The sequence below is a fragment of the Nannospalax galili genome, unplaced genomic scaffold, assembly GCF_000622305.1.
Source record: "Nannospalax galili isolate Female #2095 unplaced genomic scaffold, S.galili_v1.0 scaffold685, whole genome shotgun sequence".
In the NCBI taxonomy this organism is placed as follows: domain Eukaryota; kingdom Metazoa; phylum Chordata; class Mammalia; order Rodentia; family Spalacidae; genus Nannospalax; species Nannospalax galili.
In genome coordinates, this window is record NW_008353482.1 from 2931027 (window position 1) to 2954656 (window position 23630).

The 23630-nt window shown below is 40.5% G+C and overlaps 1 protein-coding gene and 1 long non-coding RNA gene across 4 annotated transcripts in view; one reads left to right on the top strand and one right to left on the bottom strand.

The window, feature by feature from the left end:
• The window catches only part of Mtmr10 (myotubularin related protein 10), a 54484-nt gene extending 34849 nt beyond the window's left edge, over window positions 1–19635 (top strand). For all 3 annotated transcript variants that reach the window (XM_008850608.3, XM_008850609.3, XM_029554799.1), the window contains 7 exons: window positions 577–707; window positions 1933–2002; window positions 2777–2847; window positions 9307–9476; window positions 14092–14262; window positions 17045–17227; window positions 17820–19635. In XM_008850608.3, coding sequence (XP_008848830.1) covers window positions 577–707; window positions 1933–2002; window positions 2777–2847; window positions 9307–9476; window positions 14092–14262; window positions 17045–17227; window positions 17820–18416 — 1393 coding nt within the window. In that variant the 3' untranslated portion in view covers window positions 18417–19635. The remainder of the gene's footprint in view (window positions 1–576; window positions 708–1932; window positions 2003–2776; window positions 2848–9306; window positions 9477–14091; window positions 14263–17044; window positions 17228–17819) is intronic.
• A 204-nt stretch (window positions 19636–19839) lies between these two features.
• LOC115067264 overlaps window positions 19840–23630 on the bottom strand; it is a 10057-nt gene continuing 6266 nt past the window's right edge. Inside the window, exon 2 of the long non-coding RNA XR_003846687.1 lies at window positions 19840–21990. This is a non-coding gene — a long non-coding RNA (uncharacterized LOC115067264). The remainder of the gene's footprint in view (window positions 21991–23630) is intronic.

Below are 23630 nucleotides of genomic sequence, written 5' to 3' on the forward strand. Positions count from 1 at the left end.
CCTCTTCCTTTCTTCATCTCTAACCCTCATCAGATCTTGACACTTCATTTTTCAGAAATCTTATAAGCCCACATTTTGCTACCTCAGCTTCACCCCATCTCTGTCATAGGTGCCTTAATTTCCTCTCTGTTTCTATTTCTGGGGCTCTAGCCTCCTGGACATTTCCTGTTGTTCTCCCTCTCCTGACATTTTCCAGGGCTCTTCCCTCCTGGGCTACCCTCTTCTTGCTCCTCCATGGCCACTTTCTACCCCACCCTCTTGGTCCTTTCTCATTCTTTTATCTCTCACTTCAGTCACCTTATAATAAGCCTTCCCTGGTTCCCATGGAGGTCAGCCCTCACTGTTGGGTATTCTCTGAGCCCTCTAGCTTTTCTTCACCACATTTGTTTCCATTTGATTTATATGTAATGGCAGTTTGATTACTGCCTGTCTTCCTCACTAGGCCCCATGGTTGACAATGTCTGTTTTGTACACCATTGTGCCCAGGAAGTATAAAATACATTAAATACTTGTTGAATGTATATATTAGATGTTGAAGTAATGTATGAATAGTAACAGAAGTTTTGTCTTTACTAGGATTTGTAATGCAATAACTAAAAGTCACCCACAGAGGAATGATGTTTACAAATCAGATTTGGATAAGACCTTGCCCAATATTCAAGAAATACAGGCAGCATTTGTAAAACTTAAGCAACTCTGTGTAAACGGTAATCACATTTTTATTTTGTTATTTTATTCATATATATAACAAGTAGATAATAAAGATTTTGTGAGGATTGTCAGGAAAAGTGTTCCCTTAAAATATAGTAGTGGCTACGTGTGGTGGCATACTATTTAATTCTAGCACTCAGGAGGCAGGGGCAGGAGGATCTGTGAATTTGAGGCCAGCCTGGTCTACATTGCATATTCTAGGGCTACTTAGTGAGACCTTGCCAATGTGTGTGTGTGTGTGTGTGTGTGTGTGTGTGTGTGTGCGTGCACACGCGCGCTATATCTAAGGAGAGACTCAACCTTTAGAAAACAAACCTGTTAAATCTCCTCCAAATCACTGAAGGTATAGAATACCTTACAGAAGAATTTGCTAAGTAGACAGATTTATTGAGATTTCTGTGTGTATGTTTAGATTTCGAGATTAGTGACTCAGCTGAATTATATGTGTGGCCTTAGAGTTGTAATCTCTGAGCAGACTCAAGTGCCCTGGGGAGGATGTCTCATGAAAGCATCTTTGGCATCTTTGGATCGTCTTTGAACGAGTCCCTGTGTCACTTGGGTATGGGAAGAACTGTCCTTGTAGTTGATGGATGATGGGTAGGCACTGTTCTGGTAGGAGATTCTTAGCAAAAGTGGGGCCGTGGATGATTTTCTACACCCTGTGCAGGGCAATGGCTGACACCAGAGCCACATACACAAAGACGTAGCTCTGGTTGGGAGGGGAAGAGAAGTCATGAGGGGAGACTTGGAGCAACAGAGGTATCATGTGGACCTGGATCTAGGCCTGAGTTGTCTGGGAAGCCAGGAATCACCAGTTCTTGGGACACAGAGTTAGTTGTACTTTGAGATTTCCTTGAAAAAGCCAGAAGGTTGAAGATAGGGCCTAGGGGAATGCTTTACTTTGCTTCATTATACAATTATAATATGTGGCCTTGGTGCAGTAGCTTGTGCCTATGATCCCTACACTTGAGAGGCTGAGGTAGGATCATGAGTTTTGAGGCCAGTCTGGGCTATTATGACAATACCTTGTCTGAAAATAGGATTGTAACATATCTTCTTAGGTGTTTACTATGTTTATTATAGTAAAAATGCATGTCACTTCCTTAAAGCTAACTTTTAAATATCTCAACTCCAATGTTGATCATGTAAAATTAAGCTTAAAAAGCCTAAAAATAAAAATGTATATGTATAAATGTACATGCTTATACATGTATATTACAGAGCCTTTTGAAGAAACTGAAGAGAAATGGTTATCTTCACTGGAGAGTACTCGGTGGCTGGAATATGTCAGGTTGGTCAAATATTCTTCTTTCAGTTTTTATTTTGAAATGATTATAAGCCCTCAGGAAGTAAAAGATAGTACAGAGTATGCCCTTCACCTGGCATCCCTCAGTGGAGTGCAGCATCAAAACCAGAAAATGGACATTGCTGCAGTCTACAGGTTTCACCAGTTTGTACGTGCTCTTGTGTGTGTTCACAGGCATGTGTGAATGTAATTCTGTGCAGTTCTGTCTACAATAGGCTCTTTTGTGCTGCCCTATTTATTATAGCTCAGCTCCTCCCATAGGCCCTGTCCTCTGACAACCATGACTTTGTTTTCACTCTACAGTTTTGTTTCTTCAACACTATATCAGTCAGCCTCTTTCTTTTTATAAAGGGTTAGTGACATTCCCTGATATTATATCCTAAAGAATCATTTCTGATAATACCAAATAAATTAACAAAGTTGAAATCTAAGAACATAGAGTGAATGATGAGTTTTGTTTGATTTTAAGCACCTTTAAAATATATTTTTGGGAGTGGAAGAGATGGTTTAGCAGGTAAAGGTACCTGCCACCAAGCCTGATGACCTGAGTTTGATCCCTGGCACCCATATTCTGGAAGGAGACCCAATTCCTACATGTTGTCCTCTGACTTACACACACACACACACACACACACACACTCTCTCTCTCTCTCTCTCTCTCTCTCTCTCTCTCTCTCTCTAAACAAATAAATGTAATCAAATACATATATATTATGGTGGAAATTTTATATTTAACTGTTTTCCCCCCTCTCTTTTCAGGGCTTTCCTCAAACATTCAGCAGAACTTGTATACATGCTAGAAAGCAAACATCTCTCTGTAGTCCTGCAAGGTAATTAAAATAATTCTTGAGAATGTCTTGTCAGCCCTCTGTGGTGACTGACTGTTCATGTTAACATACATCATATCCGTCCTTGCTATCTCTTTTATAGTCAGCTCTGTGGTACCATCAAATATACTACAGATTCTGCACATCATTTCACTAAAACATGCAGAGACTATAGGGAGAATAGCAAGGCATCTGATTCCTCCCATTTAGTAAATCCTCTCTCCTCTATAATAGGACAGGTCCCATTCCTCGCTGAACTAATGCCTGATATTAATTTTGGCAGGGCATCCTCACTAATCGTGCTGTATTTCTAATTCATACAAATTCATGTTAGCTTAAAAGCCTCCTGACTTATGCTAAACTGTGACCCTGAGAAAATAGTTTGAGATCAAGAATTCAAATTAAATAGTAGTATAAATTTTGTCTGATATTTTCGTAGAAATAAAGTTCAATATAAACATTTTTTAGGTAAGCAAAGGGCTGTTATAGACTAAATAACAGTACTAACAGAATTTCTGAGTTTATAGATAAAATTTATAGATCATGAACTACTGTTTATTATATAACCACATTGAATAATATGTTAGGATGCCATTTACCCCTTTTTTTGTTTTTAACCAAATGTCATGTGTTTATGTGTGTGTGTTTATACAGGGAATTGAACCCAGGAACATGTTCATGCTAGCTAAGCAAAGGGGTCCGCCAATGACACCATCTGTCAAATTTACCTCACTTTTATTTATTTTTAGACAGGCTCTTGCTATATAGCCCCAGCTGGCCTAGAACTTGTTATGCAGTGTTGCAGGTTTCCTCGCAGGTCCAGCCCAGGAGGGACTGCAGGAAATGAGGGTTCTGGCCGAGGTGGGGGTGAGTGGCGTGGAATCAACACACAGACTCAGCGAGCTGGATGAGGGCAGGCAAGATGCTGCAGATTCTTTTATTGCTGGGAAGTGCAAGCCTTATATACCTCTCCCCCTGCCCCCAGTGTCCCATAAGTTGGTGTGTCGCTTCCTGATAGATCCCCTCATCTGGGCAGATTGTAGGTCCTTACTTTTGCGGAAGCACGGGTTGCGCTCTCAAAGCGGAAGCAGTGTTCTCTTAGTGCAGCCTGTGCTTAAGCCTGGCACTTCCTCTCCTACAATGCAGACCATCCCATCCTAGACTGGCCTTGATCTCACAGCCATCTGTTTGCCTCTGCCCCTTGAGTGCTGGAATTAAGGACATACACTATACCATGCTTGGCTAAATTTAACTTACTTTAATGAGGCAAAGACTTTAGGGGAAAAAAAGAACGGAAACTGAGTATGTATGTACACACCTATAATCCCAGCTCTTGGGAGTTAAGGGTAGAAAGATTATAAATTCAAGGCCAGGCTAGGCTAAATAGTGAGCCTCTGTCTCAACAAACAAACAAAAAATACTCTAACACGGTCATGGTAGTATTTCTATGTGGTTTTCCTTTACATTTATCTAATGTATTTCATCTTACTGTTGAGTTCTAAGAATTCTTTATATATTCTAGGTATAAGTTCCTTTTTTTTTCCTTATTCCATTATGTTTTAATGCCTTCCTAATTTAAAGCTCTAAAATATGTAATACATCTTACCAGGTACCCCTGACATATATGCCTGCCACACATGGAACAATGTTATACATTCATCAACTTAGAGCAAAGCATCATTTCACATTTTATAAAGTTCCAAACGGGATACTCATTGCACTCCTGTAATCTGGAGATGGTTGTGATAGTTTTAACTAATTCTGTACCATTTTATAGATCATGCAATATTGCATCCAAGCAATTCCCCAATATCTGTATCCCTGGAGGGGCAGAGCTATGAATCTTCTACAGTTTAAAGTTACTGGATTTTATTGGAGATACATCTTGTTTTTCAACATCGTCATAATTACAGTTTGCTTAGGCTAGTATTAAATCATTGTGTGACCCCAAGCTTGCCAAAATCAGGGCTAAGGGCACTTGGAATTAAGCTAGGGAAATTAGATTATTGGTAATTGAGACTTGAACATTTACAATATACTTTTAGCCCATCATGAGTAGCATTCTCTATGAAAATAAGCAGTTGCTGCTTCTTCAGTGGATTTTGACCAGCCACCAATATTTCTGGCAAAGAAAGGAAAGATTCTATCTGGCATCTGATTCAGGTACAATACGGTGCATGAACTGCCTCTTTGAAAAACCCAGAACATATAACATGAACTGTAGAGATGGAGGGACTGATGGCAGGAAACTGTTGCTACTGTCTCCATCCATGCCATAATCTGCCCTCCAAATGTGTTTCCATGATGGTTTGCATGGGTTGGGAGGGCAAGTTCAATGCTCTGAATGGATATGCCTGTGGTGGTAGCAGTTCCTCCTTCATTACAAGTGGGATCATCAAACTTGCTGCTTTCCTTCATGAAGTTGTTAGAGGTGTTTTCTTGTTGTAACTGAACTTTTTTTTCTTCTCTTAGTAGCCAGATTCTGTTCTGGTTGATTTTGTTCAGTTACAAGTGTGGCAGTAATCATCTACTGATTTCTTCTTCTTCCTCTTCTTCTTCCTCCTCCTCCTCTTCCTCCTCCTCTTCCTCCTCCTCCACCTCCTCCTCCTGCTCAGCCGAAGGCGCCGACCGCTCCTGCCTTCGAGGGCTAGCTTTTTTTTTACTTCATATGATTTATAATTATTTTCTCATAGTTCGTACCTGCCTGTTCATTCTTTTAACATATTTTGAAACACTAATTTTTAAATTTTGAAGTATGATTTTGCCATTCTTTTTTACAGATCATGTTTTTTTTTAATTTTTTAAAAAAATTGTATTTATTATTATTTTTTTTCAAGCAAAGGGTGTATTTTTTAATCCAACCTGTCATAGATCACTTGAAAAAGTAGAAAACCACAGTTTGTTGTTTTAAAGCAAGAAGAGAAATTTTTCCAGAAACAAGAAAATAAACCAATCCAATGAGGCACTACTTTTTAAAACATCCAGAGAGAAATGTGCTTTATCTATTATCTTTTTAAAAATTATTTATTTATATACCCAATTCCCAGGTAGCACCCTCCCATAGCCTCCCTGCCCCCACTAGAGCCCTTATACTTTGATATCCCTGCTACTGTCTGCTGTGTTGTCGGAACCCCGAGCCATTCCCCACTACTTGCCCTTCTGGTGAATCTAGTCAGCCTATCTGGAGGTCTTTGTTTTAGGAGGGTCAGCTGTTCCTCTTCTAGCAGGAATCAGTTGTCAGTACTCCTTTAGATAAGATTAGGGTCTGCTGTTCATTTTCCCAGTTCTATGCTGGGTTACTAAATGGGAGTCCCTTGGGCCACCCTGGCTAACAACTCAAAAGAAAGTATCTCCTATCTGGCATTGTTGCTTGTTAAGCAGCCTTTAACTATACATATGGACTCTTAAAAATTATATTGGGACTCTCCCGCCCTCAGGCCTCTCTGGGGGTAAGTCTACCATGCAGTCCTCTGCGCCTTGACTCCGCCAGCCGCCCTCACCCTTCCATCTCCCCCGCTGTTCTCTACTCCTAGCTTGGGCCCTGTGCCATTCCTAGTCTTGGGGCCCCAGACACCTGGGGAGCCACTGCTGATTCCTGACCCTGTTCACCCCCACTGCCTAGCTGGTTTTGAAAACCAGAAGGACCCATATTACTCCTACAACCTAATGACAAATTATACATAGCAGATCAAGAAATATATGTCTAGGTAATGTTTATCTGAGAACAGCTGGTCTTTGCCCAAGATTTATCTACATGGCACACAGTAATTAAAAATACAAGACTGGTGGAACTAACTTTCTTGGTTGTTTAACACATACTTTGAGGTCAGTAATAATTTGGTAAGAGGGACATAAAGGATGCTTTTTGCTCCTTGCCCTCCTAGGTCAACTAGTTCCAGGGGACTATGAGCATCTTTCAAAATGTCCTATAATGGTGTTGGGAGGGGGTCACCTGTCCTCTTGATCAAGGAGGCTGAAGAGACAGATCATGTTTTTATATCTAAGAACTATTTGCCTAACTCAAGGTCATAAAAACATTTTCGCCATGTTTTGTTTTATAGAACTTTTATAGCTTTAGCTCTTAGAATTTAGATCTTTGATCTATTTTGAATGAATTTGTGAGTGTGTGTGTGTGTGTTATAAGGTAAAAGTTTAAATTGTCTCTTTTCTCTTTTTTTTGGTCTTTTTGAGACAGGGTCTCCCTGTAGCCCCAGCTGTCCTGGAACTCACTATGTAGACCAGGCTGGCCTTGAACTCACAGAGATCTACCTGCCTCTGCTTCCCAAGTGCTGGAATTAAAGGCATGTACCACCATGCCCAGCTAAATTATCTCTTTTGTATGTGGATATTAAACTTTCCTAGGAACATTTGTTGAAAAGGCTATCATTTCTTTATTGAATTGCCTTGGCACTTTTATGAAAACTAATTGACTGTAAATGGTAAGAGTTTATTTTTTTTTATTTCATTCATGCCAGTATCACATTGGATGGTATACTCAGTAAGCTTTAAAATTGAGACATTAACTATTACAGCCTTGTCTTTGACATTGTTTTGGATATTCTGGGTCACTTGTATTTCTGTATAATTTTTAGACTCAGAAACAAAAGGCTGCTGGAGTGTTCATATAAATGCTTTGAACCCATAATATTGAATCTGCCAACTTGTGAAGTGAATGTCTCTCCATGTATTTCTGTCTCCCTTCATTTTGTTAGCAGTGGTTACAGATTTTATTGTACAAATCTTATGTTGATTGTATTAAATCTCGAGTATTTAAAGTATTTTTATATTCCTTTCATTACAGTGTTTTCTTAACAGCATTTCTAGCCTTATTGTATATTTGTTATATATAGAATTTCTGTAATCTCACTTATTCTAGTAGTTATTTTGTGGGTTCCTTAAGATTTTGTTTTTCTTGTATGTGTATGTACATATTCATGTGTGTGCTTGTTTGTGTGGAGGACAGAGGTCAATATTGGTTGTCTTTGACAATCACTCTTTACCTTATTTTTTTTTTATCAGTCTCTCACCTAACCTGGAGCTCACTGATTCAGCTAGGCTGGCTAGCCAGCGAGCTCCCCAACACTGGGATTATAGGCACCCACCCAGATTTTTACATGGGTTCTGTGGACAAACTGAGTTTCTCGTGCTTACACAGCAAGCATTTTACCAACTGAGCCATTCCTGTAGTAGTCCCCATCTTTGATATTTTTAACATACAGGATTATGTTGCTGATAAATACAGGGTTCCCGCCCCCAATTTATTTCAAGTTTAGTTAATTATGGAATAGGAAAAAAATAAAAGGCTTTTGGCAAAAATACTGAGATGATCAGATTATTAAGATCAGTGTCAATTATGCAGCAATTTTCAAGGCCTGCATAGACTCCCAGATCATAAGGAGGCATAAATCTTTGTTACAAAATTTTCGATACTTGGTGACATTAATTAATACAGTTTTTAATCTCATTTCTAATACTGTTGCCCTTTATTTCTTTTTCTTGCCTAATTGCTCAGACTCAAGCCTCTTGGACAGTATTCAGAAGTACTGAGAACAGACATCCTTATCTTTTTCCTAATATTAGGAAAAAGCATTTAGTCTTTTACTATTGAGAATGACATTAATTGAAGGGGTTTTGTAGATGCCTCTGATAAGGTTCCCTTTAATTCCTAGTTTGCTCAAGAGTTTTTATTAGGAATAGATGTAGAAGTGTGTGAGATGTTCTTTCTGCTTCTAAAGATGATATTATTGACCTTTATTTTATTAATATGGCATGTTACTTTATTAGATGCTAAACCAATTCTGTATTCCTGGGGTAAATTCTTAGATTCCCATAGTACTTTGTTTATTGATATTTTAGTAATGATTTTTACATCTGTAATCATAAAGGATTAGTTGATAATTTTCTTAGTTTTTGGCTAGCTTTCATATCAAGGTAATTTTAGACTCACTGTTTTCAGTGACACTAGTTGACTGGGCAGGACCTATCCTAGAAGATAGAGACAGGAGGATCAGAAATTCAGTGTCATCCTTGGATATATAGCACATTTCAGGCCAGCCTCAAACCCATATAGAAGGAAGGAACTGCGTGTCAACCTTTTCAGACAGTAGGAACAATCCTATTCCCATCATTCCCTTCTGAATCATTGATGTATAGAGCTGTAAGTGGAAAAATCATGTTATACTTAATGTTCTTAACAATAGTAGAATGTGTTCTAGAAAGATTTTCTACCACAAACTATTGCGCTATAAGAAACATGGGCAGTGACCTGTTATTATCTCACAAATAATGCTGTATGAGAGTCCGTTTCCTACTAAGCTCTATTTAATTTATCTAAAAGTCTGCCATATTTGAGAGCTTACATAGACTATTTTAAAGGCAGTTTTAGTATAGAATCTTGAATTACTCAGCTTACTGTCAGGATTTCTCTTTGTCATTGTCATTTTATTTCCATTTTATTGACAGAGGAGGAGGGAAGAGACTTGAGTTGTCTGGTGGCTTCTCTTATTCAAGTGATGATGGATCCATATTTCAGGACAATTACTGGATTTCAGAGTCTGGTACAGAAGGAGTGGGTCATGGCAGGATATCAGTTCCTAGACAGATGCAACCACTTGAAGAGATCAGAGAAAGAGGTAACTAGTCTTTAAAAAAAAAAATTTTTTTTTAAATCTTTGTGTATATGAGTTTTTTTTTTAAAAAAAAAACTTTGCCTGTATGTATATAAGTGCATCATACACATACAGTGCTCGTGGAGGTCAGAAGAAGGTGTCAGATCCCCAGGAACTGCAGATATGAATGGTTCTTAGCTGCTATGTGGGTCCTGGGAACTGAACCTAGGTCCCCTGGAAGAGAAGTAAGCACTCTTAATCACAGAGCCATCTCTCCAGCCCTCTTATTAGCACTTAAAATTTTATTTTATTGTGTGTGTGTGTGTACATATATGTATATAGGAGGGAAAAGGAGGGGATGCACTGTGCATGCCATGATGGGTGTGGAGGTCAGAGGACAACTTTCAGGAGTCAGTTCTCTTCTACCATGAGATCCAAGGATCAAATTCAGCTCTTCATGTTCATGTGGCAACTGCTTTTGCCCACTGAGCCATCTCACAGATCTCATATTAGCACATTCCAGATGCGTATGAGATAAATTTTTGTGATTATAAAAAGGTAAGGGGGCTTTTTTTTTTGGATTTCATTATTGCTTTTAATATATCTTAGCTTCCTTACACAAACCCTAACTAATGGATTAGAATCTGAATTGATGTACTTGTAAAAGATTACTATAGAGGCAAAAATGGAAGACTAGTGGCATCCACTGCCCTGGCATCTTTACAGAGTAGAGCCAGAACAGCTACCCTTCAAGCTGGTTTGCCCATAGGTTGTGGTCACTATTGCAGGTTGTTTCCTTATCTTTGGGTGATGCTAGAGATCTACCATGGTGCCTTGAGTACTTTGGTTACGTGACATCATCTCCACCATAATGGACTGTATCCCTGAAAACCACCAGCCAAAATAAACCTCTCCTCCCATAGGTTGCTAATTGTCAAGTGTTTGGTCACAACAGTGAGAAAAGTAACTAACAGAAAATTATTGAGAAGTAAGATCAGTACTGGGATAAATCTGACTGGATTTATAGGCCTGGTTTCCAGGAGGAATGTTGAAGATTTGGAGCTTCAATATAGCATAGCCCTAAAATACAGTAAACACAGCTTAAAGGGCCATTCTGGTCTGAGTGAAGACCAGAATGGTAGAAATGTGGAGAATAAAGACCATGCTCACAAGGTTTCAGGAGGGAACAAGGATTCTTACTGGGAACAGAACTAGAAATTATTGATATTATGTTCTAGTAAAGAATCTGGCTGCGTTGTCCTTGAGTCCTGAGAACTTGAATGAGAGAGAACTCAAAAGTAATGGACTAATTTGTTTGGTGGAGGAAATTTAAAGATGGCAGAACATTCAGGATGTGGCATGGTTATTGCTCTAAGAACACATGATTATATGTTTTAAGCTAAAAGATTAGCACCACAAAATTAAACTTTACACTAGGACACTAGGAAAGGTGCTTAAGAGGGCAGGACCTCACCCATCAAAATCTGTAGGGCATAACAGTGCAAATTCATTTCAAAGGACAGTGTTGAAAAGGTAGAGCCTTCACAGTATCCTGCTAGCAAATGGTAGCCTGTGAAGTGTTTTCCCAGGCTCAGCTGCAGAGGTACTCAATGGTTGTTTCACTATAAGTGACTTGCACCTATGGTCCAAGTAATTCAAACTACATCTTAAGCTGTCAGTGGAACTTGGTATTGTCCATATGGTGATAGTTTTGCAAGCATGCAAGATGGAAGAGTGTGGGGGAGTCTCACATGTACGCTTTTACCAATTTTTGATAAAGCCACATAGCAGGGTTGGATATCCAGCATGGAACACCCCTGTGTACTATACATGAAGCTGTGAAGGCAGAGTCTTAAGTGGCAATAGAAACTCCAAGATATTGTAGATGCCAGAAAAGCTGCAGACATTGGGTAAAACTGATCCAAGGAGATCATATGTGTCAAAGGCAAAGAGTTGGAAGAGTAGGGCTACTCTACTAAAACCTATTGGAACACAGATGATCTATCACAAACTCCAAATGCCAGACATACAGCTGCAAAGTTTAGTGTTTACTGTTTATCCTGCTGGATTTCAATCTTGCTTTAGAGGTTAACTTGTTTTTTAATTTTATGGGAACTCACCATTAAAAGTACACTTTGAATCTCAGAAGAGACTTTGGATTTTAGACATTGAATAATGTTAGAACTGTAAGACTATGAGGACTTCGGAAGTTGTACTGAATGTATTTTGCATTATGAGCTGACCATGAATTTACAGGGACTATGGGCAGAGTACTGTAGGGAATATGGCTCTTCCCCATAGGCTTGGTCCAGTGTACTGTTTGGGGGATGTAATGGAACCTTTAGGAGGTAGAGCCTTACTATAGGAAGTGAGTTGCTAGTGGTAAGCCTTGAAATTCATAGTCCGGCCCTGCTTCCTGTTTCCTGCTTCCTGATCCACATAGATGTGAGAGCAGCTGTCACAGCTGTTTGCTGCTGTGCCTCCCCCACCCCCATGGACTGGATGCCTTCAAACTGTGAGCTAAAATAAATCTTACCTTTATAAATTGCTTCTTGTCAAGTGTTTGGGTCCAGTGATGAGAAAAGTAACTAACACACCCACCCTCTCCTGAAGAGATAGGTCATCCAGAAAAATAAAAACAAAATATTAACATACTTTACCCTGAAGAGATAGGTGATCCAGAAAAGATAAAAATAAAGGAAGAAACAGCAGAATTAAAATACATTGTAATCAGATGTATTTAATGGACATCTAAGGATATCCTACCCAACAGCAGCAGGATACACAGTTTGCTTAGCACCTCCTGGAACTTTCCAAAACAAATCATATTTTTAGGACACAATTCCTAACAAAGCTCCAAAAAAAGCAAATGCTGGAGGATCACAGTATCCAACCTCAAACTGTACTATCAAGCAAGAGTTACAAGAACAACATGGGACTGGCTCAAAATGACACACAGACCAATGAAACAGAAACAGAGAACTCAGAATGAATCCATGCAGCTTTTTTTTTTTTTTTTTTTTTTTTTTTTTTTTTTTTTTTGTCTTTTTGAGACAGGGTCTCCTTGTAGCCCCAGCTGTTCTGGAACTCACTATGTAGACCAGGCTGGCCTTGAACTCACAGAGATCCACCTGCCTTTGCCTCCCAAGTGCTGGGATCATACATTGGGGGAAAAAAAGCATACATTGGAGAAAAGATCATCTTTTAAATAAGCGGTGCTGGGGAAACCAGATTATCCATATTTAGAAGACTGAAACTTGATTCCTACTTTTGACCCTGTAAAAAAATCATTTCAAAATGAATCATAGGCCTTAGTATAAGACATTTGAAGCTATCAGAGAAAAGCCTAGAGGAAGCCTTTCAAAGTCTAGGTGTAGGCAAACAAATCTTAGTGAGGGTGTGAGGGAAAGGGAACATTTATGCACTGTTGGTAAGAATGAAATTAGTGTACCCAGCATGGAAATCATATGGAAGTTCCAAAATTAGAACTACTGTGATTCAACCATGCCAATCCTGGGTTTATATCCAAAGGAATCAAAAGCATCATACAATAGAGATACCTGTATATTTGGGCTTATTATGGAATCACCCAATATCATCATCCAGATTGAATGGATAAGGAAACTCTGGCATATACATACAAGACATAGTTTTGTACCATAAAATAAAGAAAAGTAGTTAGAACTGGAGATCATGATGTTAAAGAAAAACAAGCCAGACTTAGATGGATATAATATGTTATCATATATAGGGAGAATTTAAGAATACATGAAAGTAAAAGAGGCATATTAGGGAATAGGGAGGGGACTGATAGGAGTGGGGATAAGAAGGCCAATGGTGATACAGTCAAAGTAGCTTGAAAATGTCATAGTAGTATGAAAGGCGTATGAAAATGTCATAATAAAACCTCTGTATTTTGTACAAGTGATAAACGCTAAAAAGATTATCATGAGTATGATTGAAAATTACTTTTGGAGTCTCACTTTTCTGAAAATAGGCTATAAGATTTAGGGACCAAGATTTTGAGAGGGACATCTTTATAACTCCTGTGTGGCAGGTGGCTGCTGGGCTCCATCAATGGGTTGTGGAAGGCCCTGCCATGACACCTTCCAGGCCAGACAGCCAGGTCAGTTTTTTCAGTGGTTTTTAGAAAGTACAGTCTGACTTGTCATAGCACACATCAATGAGCTGCCAGGAGCTGCTCCCCAAGGGGATAGTCCAGGTGGCCTAAGGAGACCAGTGTCGAACTGTTTTCTGCAACTTGGGGAAGTTTATTGGGTGCTCAATCAGCAACAGATCAGCCAAAAGCCAGAGAACTGGGGTGAACTTTTGTTTTCTTCTATAGAACCACTTTCAGGACATGTTTAAATGCATAGTTTGGTCTTGCTGCATTACAGTGGCAGCACATTCATTTATTTGTCACCCTCAAACTTGGTAGACTTTTTGTGATTAAATGCTCTTCTTTGGCTTGATGAAGACAGGACCAATCTGTATAGCCATAGCTTAGCTTGGAAGTCAAGTGCTTTAGGCTTATACATTTTCTTACTAACTTTGTCTTTAATGTCAGCAATAAATCTGGGAATAAGTGTAAACTGGAGGACAGCATTCAATAATCCCTTTATTTATCTGTATTTGCCAGTCTCCTTTATTCTTGCTATTCTTGGATACCACGTGGCAGCTGTTAGAGCAATATCCAGCTGCCTTTGAATTCTCAGAGACCTACTTAGCAGTGCTATGCGACAGTACCCGGATCTCACTGTTCGGTACCTTTCTGTTCAACTCACCTCATCAGCGGGTAAAGCAAAGCACGGTAAGTGACATGGCTGCAGCTCCCTTTTCATGTATGTATTTATCCACTGAGCTATCTCTCTAGAGCCTCTCAACCCCCCTTTTCTTTTTACAACTCTGAAATATAACTGAAGTACAATTAACTGCATATTTCGAATTAACATTTTCAAACTAATTTCTGAATGCATTATTTTAAAGAAAAAATCTAGGAAATTATTTTTACTAATGAGCATATTATGTATTTTTCTTGCTTATAATAAACAAGTTTAAGAATGTAAGGTACTTTAACCACCTTAAATATACTTTTGGATCTTTGGTGTGGAGCCCTGAACTCAGGCCATTGCACATACTGGGCAAGTACTCTACTGAGCTATAGCCCTAGTGCCACATCTCTCCACCAACATCTTTTTTTGGAGGGGTGATCAATTTTGAGATAATATGTGGCTAAGTTACTTGGGCTGGCCTTAAACTCACTCTGTAGTACAGGGGCCTTGACCTTGCAATCCTCCTGAGTAGCTGAGACCACAGATCTGAGCCACCAGCCCTATTTGTGCTTTTGCAATACTCTTTGAACATTTGAGTTGTTAATTAACCAAAAGACCCTCTTTGAACTCATTTACTTCCTGATCAGTAGAATAAAAGTTGTATTTCAACTGTTTCTTCCAGGGTTATAGAGCCAGGAACTTTAGATACAAAGGTAAACATGGTGTCAGACTGAAGTCCTCTACAGACTCTCTTCTGTCATATACTCTCAGAGTTCCTTGTGTCACATAGCAGTCACTTGGGGTGGGATTGCGTCCTGGTGTTAGTTCATAGAGCTAGAGGAATAAGGCTGAGGACTAAGGAAAGTGTAGAGCCATACCTGAAACCAGTCCTTCCCCACTGCTGGTGAGAGCCTTCTTGCACCACGAGCTTTGTCTCAGCCCATATGAACCTACAATGGGAAGAGCCCAGGAATGCTGCAGTGCCTATGGAGGGAAGCCAAAGGACAGCTTCTGCAGACTTGAGGGAGACTAAGCGGGGATTATGGACACAGTGTGCTCTCCGTCTTTAGCCTCAGCCTTGGGGCCCTGGGCTAGGTAGTGTGCTCTGGGACACAGATTCACGTTCTGACCCTGGTCTAGAAAATATGAAACCTGTGGTCTTCTCAGAAATAAGCCTGAAAGCCCAGGTTCTATATCTGCAAAGTAGATCCAGCATCTCACAATTGTGCCTTTGGCCTCATTTTGCATGATAGCATTGCAGACTGTGACACATACATACATGTCCTAGAGAAACATGAGTTATTCTGGATTGCAGGTGTGAAAAAGTACACTGTTCATGATATTGCAGTTTGGAGTTTTGTTAATGAGGACCATCACAGAGAAGAGGACAAGACCTGGGGCTTGATTATAAAGGGAGAGAACAGGTTGTCAAGAGGGAGGTGGAGCAGGTCTCATCCCAGATGAGAGCCCTCAGTAACTCACCACTGCTGCTTTTGGAAGCTCAGAACTCAGAGAAACTCAGCTCTGTTACAGAATTTTTTAGATTGTTCAGTTTAGGAAGGGAATTTTTATGCAATTTATTCTATACTTCTCTACAAAGATTTAACCTTTGCTGGTATAAAACTGATGATCAGTAAGGATCCAGGGGCTTTTGAGGCCTGGAAGGCTTATTTGTTCCTAAAATAAATGGCTTCTCAGCTACACTTGCATTCCCACATACTGCCAGCATTTTTCTGCCCTTCTTTACTGTGAGCTCATGGTTCCTGGGCTTTTCTTGACTCCACCTACTCACTCTACTCTCTCCCTTCACTGACCCCTATGCATGTCTATGTACTATGCACATGTGTGCCGAGTGTGGGCCTGCAGAAGGAACAGAAGGCTGGGAACCTAAAGTCCCTATAGATCAGGTGTCCAGTGAGAACATTAACTTTGAGGTCTCATGACAGTAATGCATTGGGAAGAAGCTGAGCAGAAAACTTGGTGGCCACCAGAGACACCACTGCTTACTTAAGCTCCGTGGTAGATTTTGCATGTGGTGGGTAAAGTGACAAGTAGGCTTCTATTTAGGAACAGGAGGCAGTGAGGATCTTCCCTTGTTTAAGTCATGTCCTAGTGCTATATTTTTTTAAAAGTTGGCTAGTTCAGAAATTCCTCTCTGCCAGGTATTAACTTGAATCCTTTGCTGCCTTCTCCCCAGCATGGCAAGACACTGGTCTTTTCTGTCCTCTACCCCTGCCATACATGGCTCCTTCCCCAAATTTCACTTTTTGAAGTCACATTTAAATGTTAGTGGTCAAGTACTATTTGTGGAAACTGATTTTCTTTGGATATTAACATATTTAGCTTTCTCCACATCACTAGGGGCACTGCTTAGTTTGAGATAGGGCCTAGGGGTTGCCTTCCAGAGGAGCCTCATGTCTGTTCTTGCCACAGGAAAGACATGGTGTCACTCAGCTCCTTGTTTTCTTCATTTGCTGTGTTGTGAACCTAGGTCATCATGCTGTATCAGCCTAAAGGGATATCAGCAGTGGTCTAAGGCTTTGCTGAATCATGTTAGTGGAAGACCTGCCCTCTTATTAGCACCCTCGGTGCCCAGAGCACACAGTCTCCTTGGTGTGCAGGGAGCTGAACAAATGTTATGCTCACTCATGTTCATTCCCACTTCTCTGTACCTCAGTGCTACATCCTCACTCACAGAGTGGGAGTGCCACTCCACTGGGAACGGAGAGTCCCGACTCAGGGCTTGCCTGTGAGATGGAGGCAGAGGAAAGGATGAAGATGTGCATCTTCTCACACATGCTCAAATGGCTTACCTTACAGGAGTTCGCTATAAGCAAAAATATTCAGTTGGGTGATGAAAAGGGCTTGAAATTCCCCTCGGTTTGGGACTGGTCTCTTCAGTTCACAGCGAAGGATCGCACCCTCTTCCACAACCCCTTCTACATTGGAAAGAGCACGCCTTGTGTACAGAATGGCTCCAGGAAGTCTTTGAAGCGCACAAAGGTAAGCTGCAGCACATAGTAGCAATAGAAACCTCATGTTGGTGCACATGTCACCACACCACTTCTGTAGAGCACAGTATTAAAAACAGTGGGCAGCATAGGTTTGGAAGGGTCATTCCTTTCCTCACAGATGTAACAATGCATTGACTTTTCTTCTTGGTGCCTGTGGCTCTTGATATCCAGTAACCATAAGAGTTGGCAGATGGCAGTTCTAAACCTGAACCCTATCCAGTCTGCACATTCTTTCTAGAATTAGCCAGGTATAGGTTTTGGTGGGGTTTTTTGTTGTTGTTTTTTTTCTTTTTTTCCCCCAACCCAAAATTCTTATGAGCATGCACTTAAGCAGATTAATAGGCAGGCTGTGCTTGCCTTCTGCTCTCATTCTGACATGGTGAATAACCTGGGGGAGTCAATCCTAAAAACAGTCTAGTCCCAGGGAGGTCAGAGTGAGTACCCCAAAGAAAAGAAGAAGCATGTCCTTTAAAGCTGAAGTCTCAGCCATTGTCCATTAAAACTGGGTTTGCCATTGTACCACAAGTCTTTGAAAAATGGATGCTCAGGTAGAGTAATGCCAAGTTCTGTGTTACATACAGAAAAGCTACAGTTCCACACTGAGAGGAATGCCATCATCGGTGAAGAATGGAATCATCGGTGACCAAGAATTGTTCCCTCGCAGAAACTCATTGATACTGAAACTAAAGTCAGACCCACTTCAGCATACTGACAGCCAGAACAGTGATGTGGAGCAATATTTTAGAGAGTGGTTTTCCAAATCACCCAACCTACATGGTGTTATCCTGCCACGTCTCTCTGGAACTCACATAAAACTGTGGAAATTGTGCTACTTCCGCTGGGTCCCTGAAGCACAGATCAACCTTGGGGGCTCCATCATGGCTTTCCACAAGCTCTCCATCCTGGCTGATGAGGTGGACATGTTGGGCAGGATGCTGCGGCAGCAGCGAAGTGGTCCCTTGGAAGCTTGCTATGCAGAGCTGGACCAGAGCAGGATGTACTTCAGAGCCAGTGGCCCTCATGACACCCTGGGGACACCAGAGTTTCTCTCCTCATCATTTCCGTTTTCTCCTGTAGGAAATCTATGCAGACGAAGCATTTTAGGAACGCCATTAAGCAAATTTTTAAGTGGGGCCAAAATATGGTTATCTACTGAGACACTAGCAAATGAAGACTAAACTAAGGTATTTTCTGAACATGTAGAGAAAAGCTGTAAATTTTCCCCTCGGAATTGAAATTGTTCACCTATGCATTTAAAACTGATAATTTTTATATGTAAGAAATTTGCACTAATATTTAAAACATGTTGAATCATGTGCCCTTCAGTTATTCTCAGACCAATGTAATTTTTGGTTTTCAGGTCTGGCTCATTTTGGGTCATTTGCAGCACACATTCCCCCATTGTTAGAACTGTGATCACACTAGTCAGGTTTCTCTGCTGTCTTAATTTTGCCCATATCCATTTTTTCCTACTACCTACTAAAGATTATCTGATACTCAGATTACAACCCAAAGAAGGTGAATAGGAAAGCTAATAATTACTATTTAATACATTTTCAGGAACATCTGACGAAACTGCCAGCAAGCTTCAGTGGTGTTCTTATATTCTTTATCCCTTTCCGTCATCTCTAGTTGAACTTAGCTGATGAGGGTTCATGTTCCAAGGCTACAATGTATTTTAGTTCAACTTGTTTAGGACTTTAGATCACTGTGTTTCAAAATCATGAGTTTGCTTTGAATATCATAGAACTAACTTTAAAATCATATGCACTGTAACTTTAAAGCAGTCACTGTAGCTAACTAAACCTAGAAGTGCCTTTGACATTGAGATATGAATAACAAAGAAGATGGGAATAACAGGAAAATATACTTTCACATTTTAAAATTAGGGCATTAGAATCCTACTGCATATTGGAAATATATCCCCATCCCCACCCCCTCCACCAAAGCTTCATATAAATAGCCAGGAGTCTTACAGAGACATTTTTGTGCCTCTCAGAGAGTCACCTAGTAGCCTGTGGAATGTGATCCTGAGAGGCTCTTAGGCCACCCGGGCATCAGATACACAGCCCCAGCTTTGGCCAAGGGTGCTAGGGCTATGGACAGGAGCATGCCACACTGACAACAGGCTGTTGGGACTCTCTAGCCTCCCCACCAGCATTCCAGCTGGGATGCTGATGTTGCCGACACTTAGAAATAACTGGTCGGGGGCTCACAAGATGGGCACTTGCACAGAATAGAGAGCAAGAAAAAGAGGACTTCTCAAAATACTGCCGTTTTAACAGAGAAGTTCCCCTCTTGACTGGCAGCAACACTAAGAGGAGTCTGGGAAGCTTTCAGGGGCATGTTCATCGGAAGCCCTCTCCAATCCGGGTAAGAACCTGGCTGGCTTTGCAAGGCCAAGTTACAAAGCTCCCATGCTGTGACGTTTAGCAGCAGTCTTGCCAGCACACAGCCTCTCCACTGTTTAAAAAGTGGACATTTTCAAATTAGACAATTGGCAGAGTTTCTTAAATTACTACCTTAAGATTTTGAAGTATTTCATAGTAAAGTGTCTACTTAGTGTATTCCTTTTCTAAAACAAATTTTTTTTCAAGATAGTATGTTTTACCTGTACATGTGCTGAATAGCTATTTCTGCTTTAATCATTTGCCTTTTAAAAAGCTATTTGATAATATAATGTCTTTGAATTTAACAGGGTGGAAACTCTTATAAAATGTCTTAAGAAGTTCATATCTTGTGGTTAATCCTAATGTTTTTTACCTACTTATTGCCTATAAAATAAAGGCTATTTTCAATTTATACAAACATTAAAGACCACCAGCCCTGGTCCCTGAGACAGAACAGCATAAAAAGTGCCATAAAAAGTGATATAATTCTCTTTTCATCATTAAGCTGCTTTTTTATTACTACAAACTGTCTAAATGTAATTTTTGGATTGAGAGTTTATTTCTTTGTTATTTTCTTCCCTCACACATTATGTCAACTCCTTTAATAATTTTGTTTTAATTTACAAAAAGATTAGGTACTATTAACACTTTTAAAATGAGAAATGCATATTTTTGTATGGAATCCACTGTAAAATGTCACTGTATTTCCTGGTAGTTGTTATATCATGATTGTTGTGTTGCAGCTGATTATGTATAGTATGAAATACAACTATAACAGCCTTAGTCTAACCCATCATAAAGCTGCTGGTACCTGCTAGCAGAAATGACAGTGGTGACAGTACAGGTAAGCATGGCTGTGTACAGTGTTCGAAAGAGCTCAGTCGATGTCCACTGTTCCCAGGGTGCCATGGACAGAGCCTGTGCTGGTAAACCCATACACAGACCCCATGGCATTGGACCTCTTAGTGCTAGACCTAAAGGTGCAGTGTCCTACTGTGGTTTTATGATGGGAACCAACTCTAAAACCCAAAATGCCTAACAACATTCATTTGTACAGACAGAAGGTGAAAACTGTTCAACACATCTTCCAGCAAGATCTGCTTGCTATGTAGTGGTAACCTCAAGTAGTTAAAACTTGATTTTAAGACAAAACTAAAACCTTTGTGCCTAAATAAAACTGGTGAGTTGAAGTAGGATGAGCAGGATTGTCTCATACTGTTCAACAGAATGAATGTGAAGAAAATGTTGACTGCTAAATAAAATTTCCATACAAACTGTTTGTAGTTGTTATTGATATGAAGCCAGTCCCAAGAGCACAATGACTTGCATGTCCTCCGTGCATCTTTTCGAACATTCTGAAGTGCAACAATGGTGTGAGCACCAATTTTCATGTCAGTTCAGAACTGGTTGTCATTAGGCCATATGGGTATCAGTGGGCCATGCCCTTCACTGGTCTTCCTACTCAAATACAAACACTGGGGAGTTACTTTCCTGAGAAGGGCTCAGAACCAATGAGGATGGACCCCCACACTGGGTCCTGAGCCCATTGTGCAGTTAGTCACTTTCCTTCCATGCCCCTACCCAATTTGAGACCCTTCCAGCAGTGGTGATGAGTGGCCCTGTTTCAGTTACAGTGCCAGTATGAATTAGCCCAATCCAGTCATTGGGAACATCCCTAAAGAGAACATTCAGCTGCCTTGAAAGCAGCTGCTTTTCTAAGAGAAAGCACTTACAAACTTAAGAAGTTAGCAACATGGTTGTGATTTGTTTTGTTATGATGTCTTATCAACAAGGAGTTTCTAAGATGATGGTATATGAGAACATGTTTAAGAACCAGCTTTCCTAGGGAAAGCTCCTTTTTGTTAATTTTGTTAATTTGTTGTACAGAATAGGTAGTCCCATCATGGCTGACTTTAAACTACCATGGTGACATCACCAAGCTCAGAATGAGGAAGAGATGCCTAGATTCTCAGGAGTTGGCATGAAGCAGCATGCCATTGAATTACCTTGGGAAGCTACATACTGAGCCTTTTGGGTCTTCACACATCAGTGTTATTGGAGGCTGTCCAGATACGAAGTCTGCTTAACTTCACCTAACTCAGCATTCCAAATTCATTTGAGGACATTTTTCCCATGAAAAACAGATATTTTGTTCATCCTATCAGCTGCCCTCTACTGTCTCCTACAGTCCAGATGTGTCTTCCACTCTTCTAAAATATCTACCAGTTTTGGGAAAAGATTGAATTTCTTCATTTTGTCCACCTCATTGTTGTTGGGAGCCTGAGGCTCAGCCATTTCTCAGGGCTGCTGGCAGACCTGAGTTGGTGACCTTTCCATTCAGGCCACAACCTTGGCCCACAACCTTGTTCTCCTTTCTAGTTATTAGTAGATTCCTCCCTTAGAGTACATCTGGGTCCCTGTGTTCTGACTGATGTAATTATTTGCAGTCTTTGCTCCTTTGTTCTCATTCTCTATTTAAACTCATGTTTGTGCTTTAATAAATGAGACTTGATCAGAGCCCTGTCTTGTCTCCATTTCTCTTGTCGCTTGCCTCATCCATGGCCCCACTCCCCAATCCAGGTACTTCGTGGCAGTTTCCGCAGGTCGGAACCGAGTCATGCAGCGGAGTGGCCTCCTGCAGAGTGGCCTGGATACTGGGGACAACGTGAGGGTCCGATGACGGAGGAAAAAGGGGTGCACACCTGCTCAAATAATTCAGAGATGCCGCAGGAGCCTGCCGCGACCGAGCCGAAGGTAAGTTGGTCATTTAATCATGGGGCAAGAATTAAGTCAGCATCAGATTTATTTGATACAGTTAAGAGAAGCTCTACAGGCAAGAGGAGTAAAGGTTAAAACTAAGGATTTATTTCATTTCTTTGATTTTGTAAAGGACCTTTGTCCATGGTTTCCCCAGGAGGGGGTTATAGATATAAAAAGATGGAGAAGAGTAGGAGATGTATTACAAGATTTTTATACAGTGGTTGGACCAGGAAAGGTCCCGGTTACTGCTTTTTCTTATTGGAATTTAATAAAAGAATTAATAGATAGGAGAGATGAACATGAACCAGTAGTGGCAGCGATTGCCCAGGCTGAAGAGATTTTTAGAAGCAGTTCTAAGTCAGAGTTGAGAGAAACTCCTAAAGATGAGCCTCCGGAGCCTCCTGACTTAATTTCTCTTGATAGTGAAGATGAGAGTTCTTCTAAAGCTTTAAAGAAGGAGTCCTCAGAGTCAGTTACAGGGAAGGGAAATCAAGAGGATGCCCAAAAAGTTAGAAAAGAACATATTTATCCTCCTACCAGAAGCTCTTTTATCAGAAGCTGCCTGTCCAACCTTAGAAACGGATGGCGCAGAGGCTGTGAGGGAGGGGTTGAGTTGTAAAACTGAGGATGGACCATCAAATGGCCACAAGAGGCAAGAGTGGCCCCAGAGGCAAGAGTATGATCGCCCTCCTTCTTATAGTGTACCGCCTGCTCCAACTGATATGGCGGCGATAGATCCTAGATCAGAATTGAGGGAACAGATAGAACAGTTGCAGGAACAAATTAAGTTGGAGGATATACATCAGTCACTGATACTCAAACAAATTAAGCAAGAAGAGATGCGTCAGGTGCTGATGCTTAAATTACAAAAGCTTAGAATAGGGAGAGCTAGCGAGGCTGTTGTAGATAGAGAAAGAGCTCGCCCAGCCCCCAAGGGGCCCGGCCTTCACTCATATAAAGAGAATTTTAATGAACCTGATAGACTTGCCTCCCATATGGAGGCTTTTCCCGTAATGGAAACAGTAGATGACCAGAGGCAGGCATGGCGACATCATACAGTACTTGAATTTCCACTAATCAAAGAATTGAAGACTGCCGTGTCGCAGTATGGAACTACAGCTCCATATACCTTGGCTATCTTAGAAGGTGAGGCTGAGAAATGGCTGAGCCTCAGGCTCCCAACAAACCCTAAAATCTTTTAAGGATTAGATACAAGCTCCTAAATGCTTTTGACATTTTTGG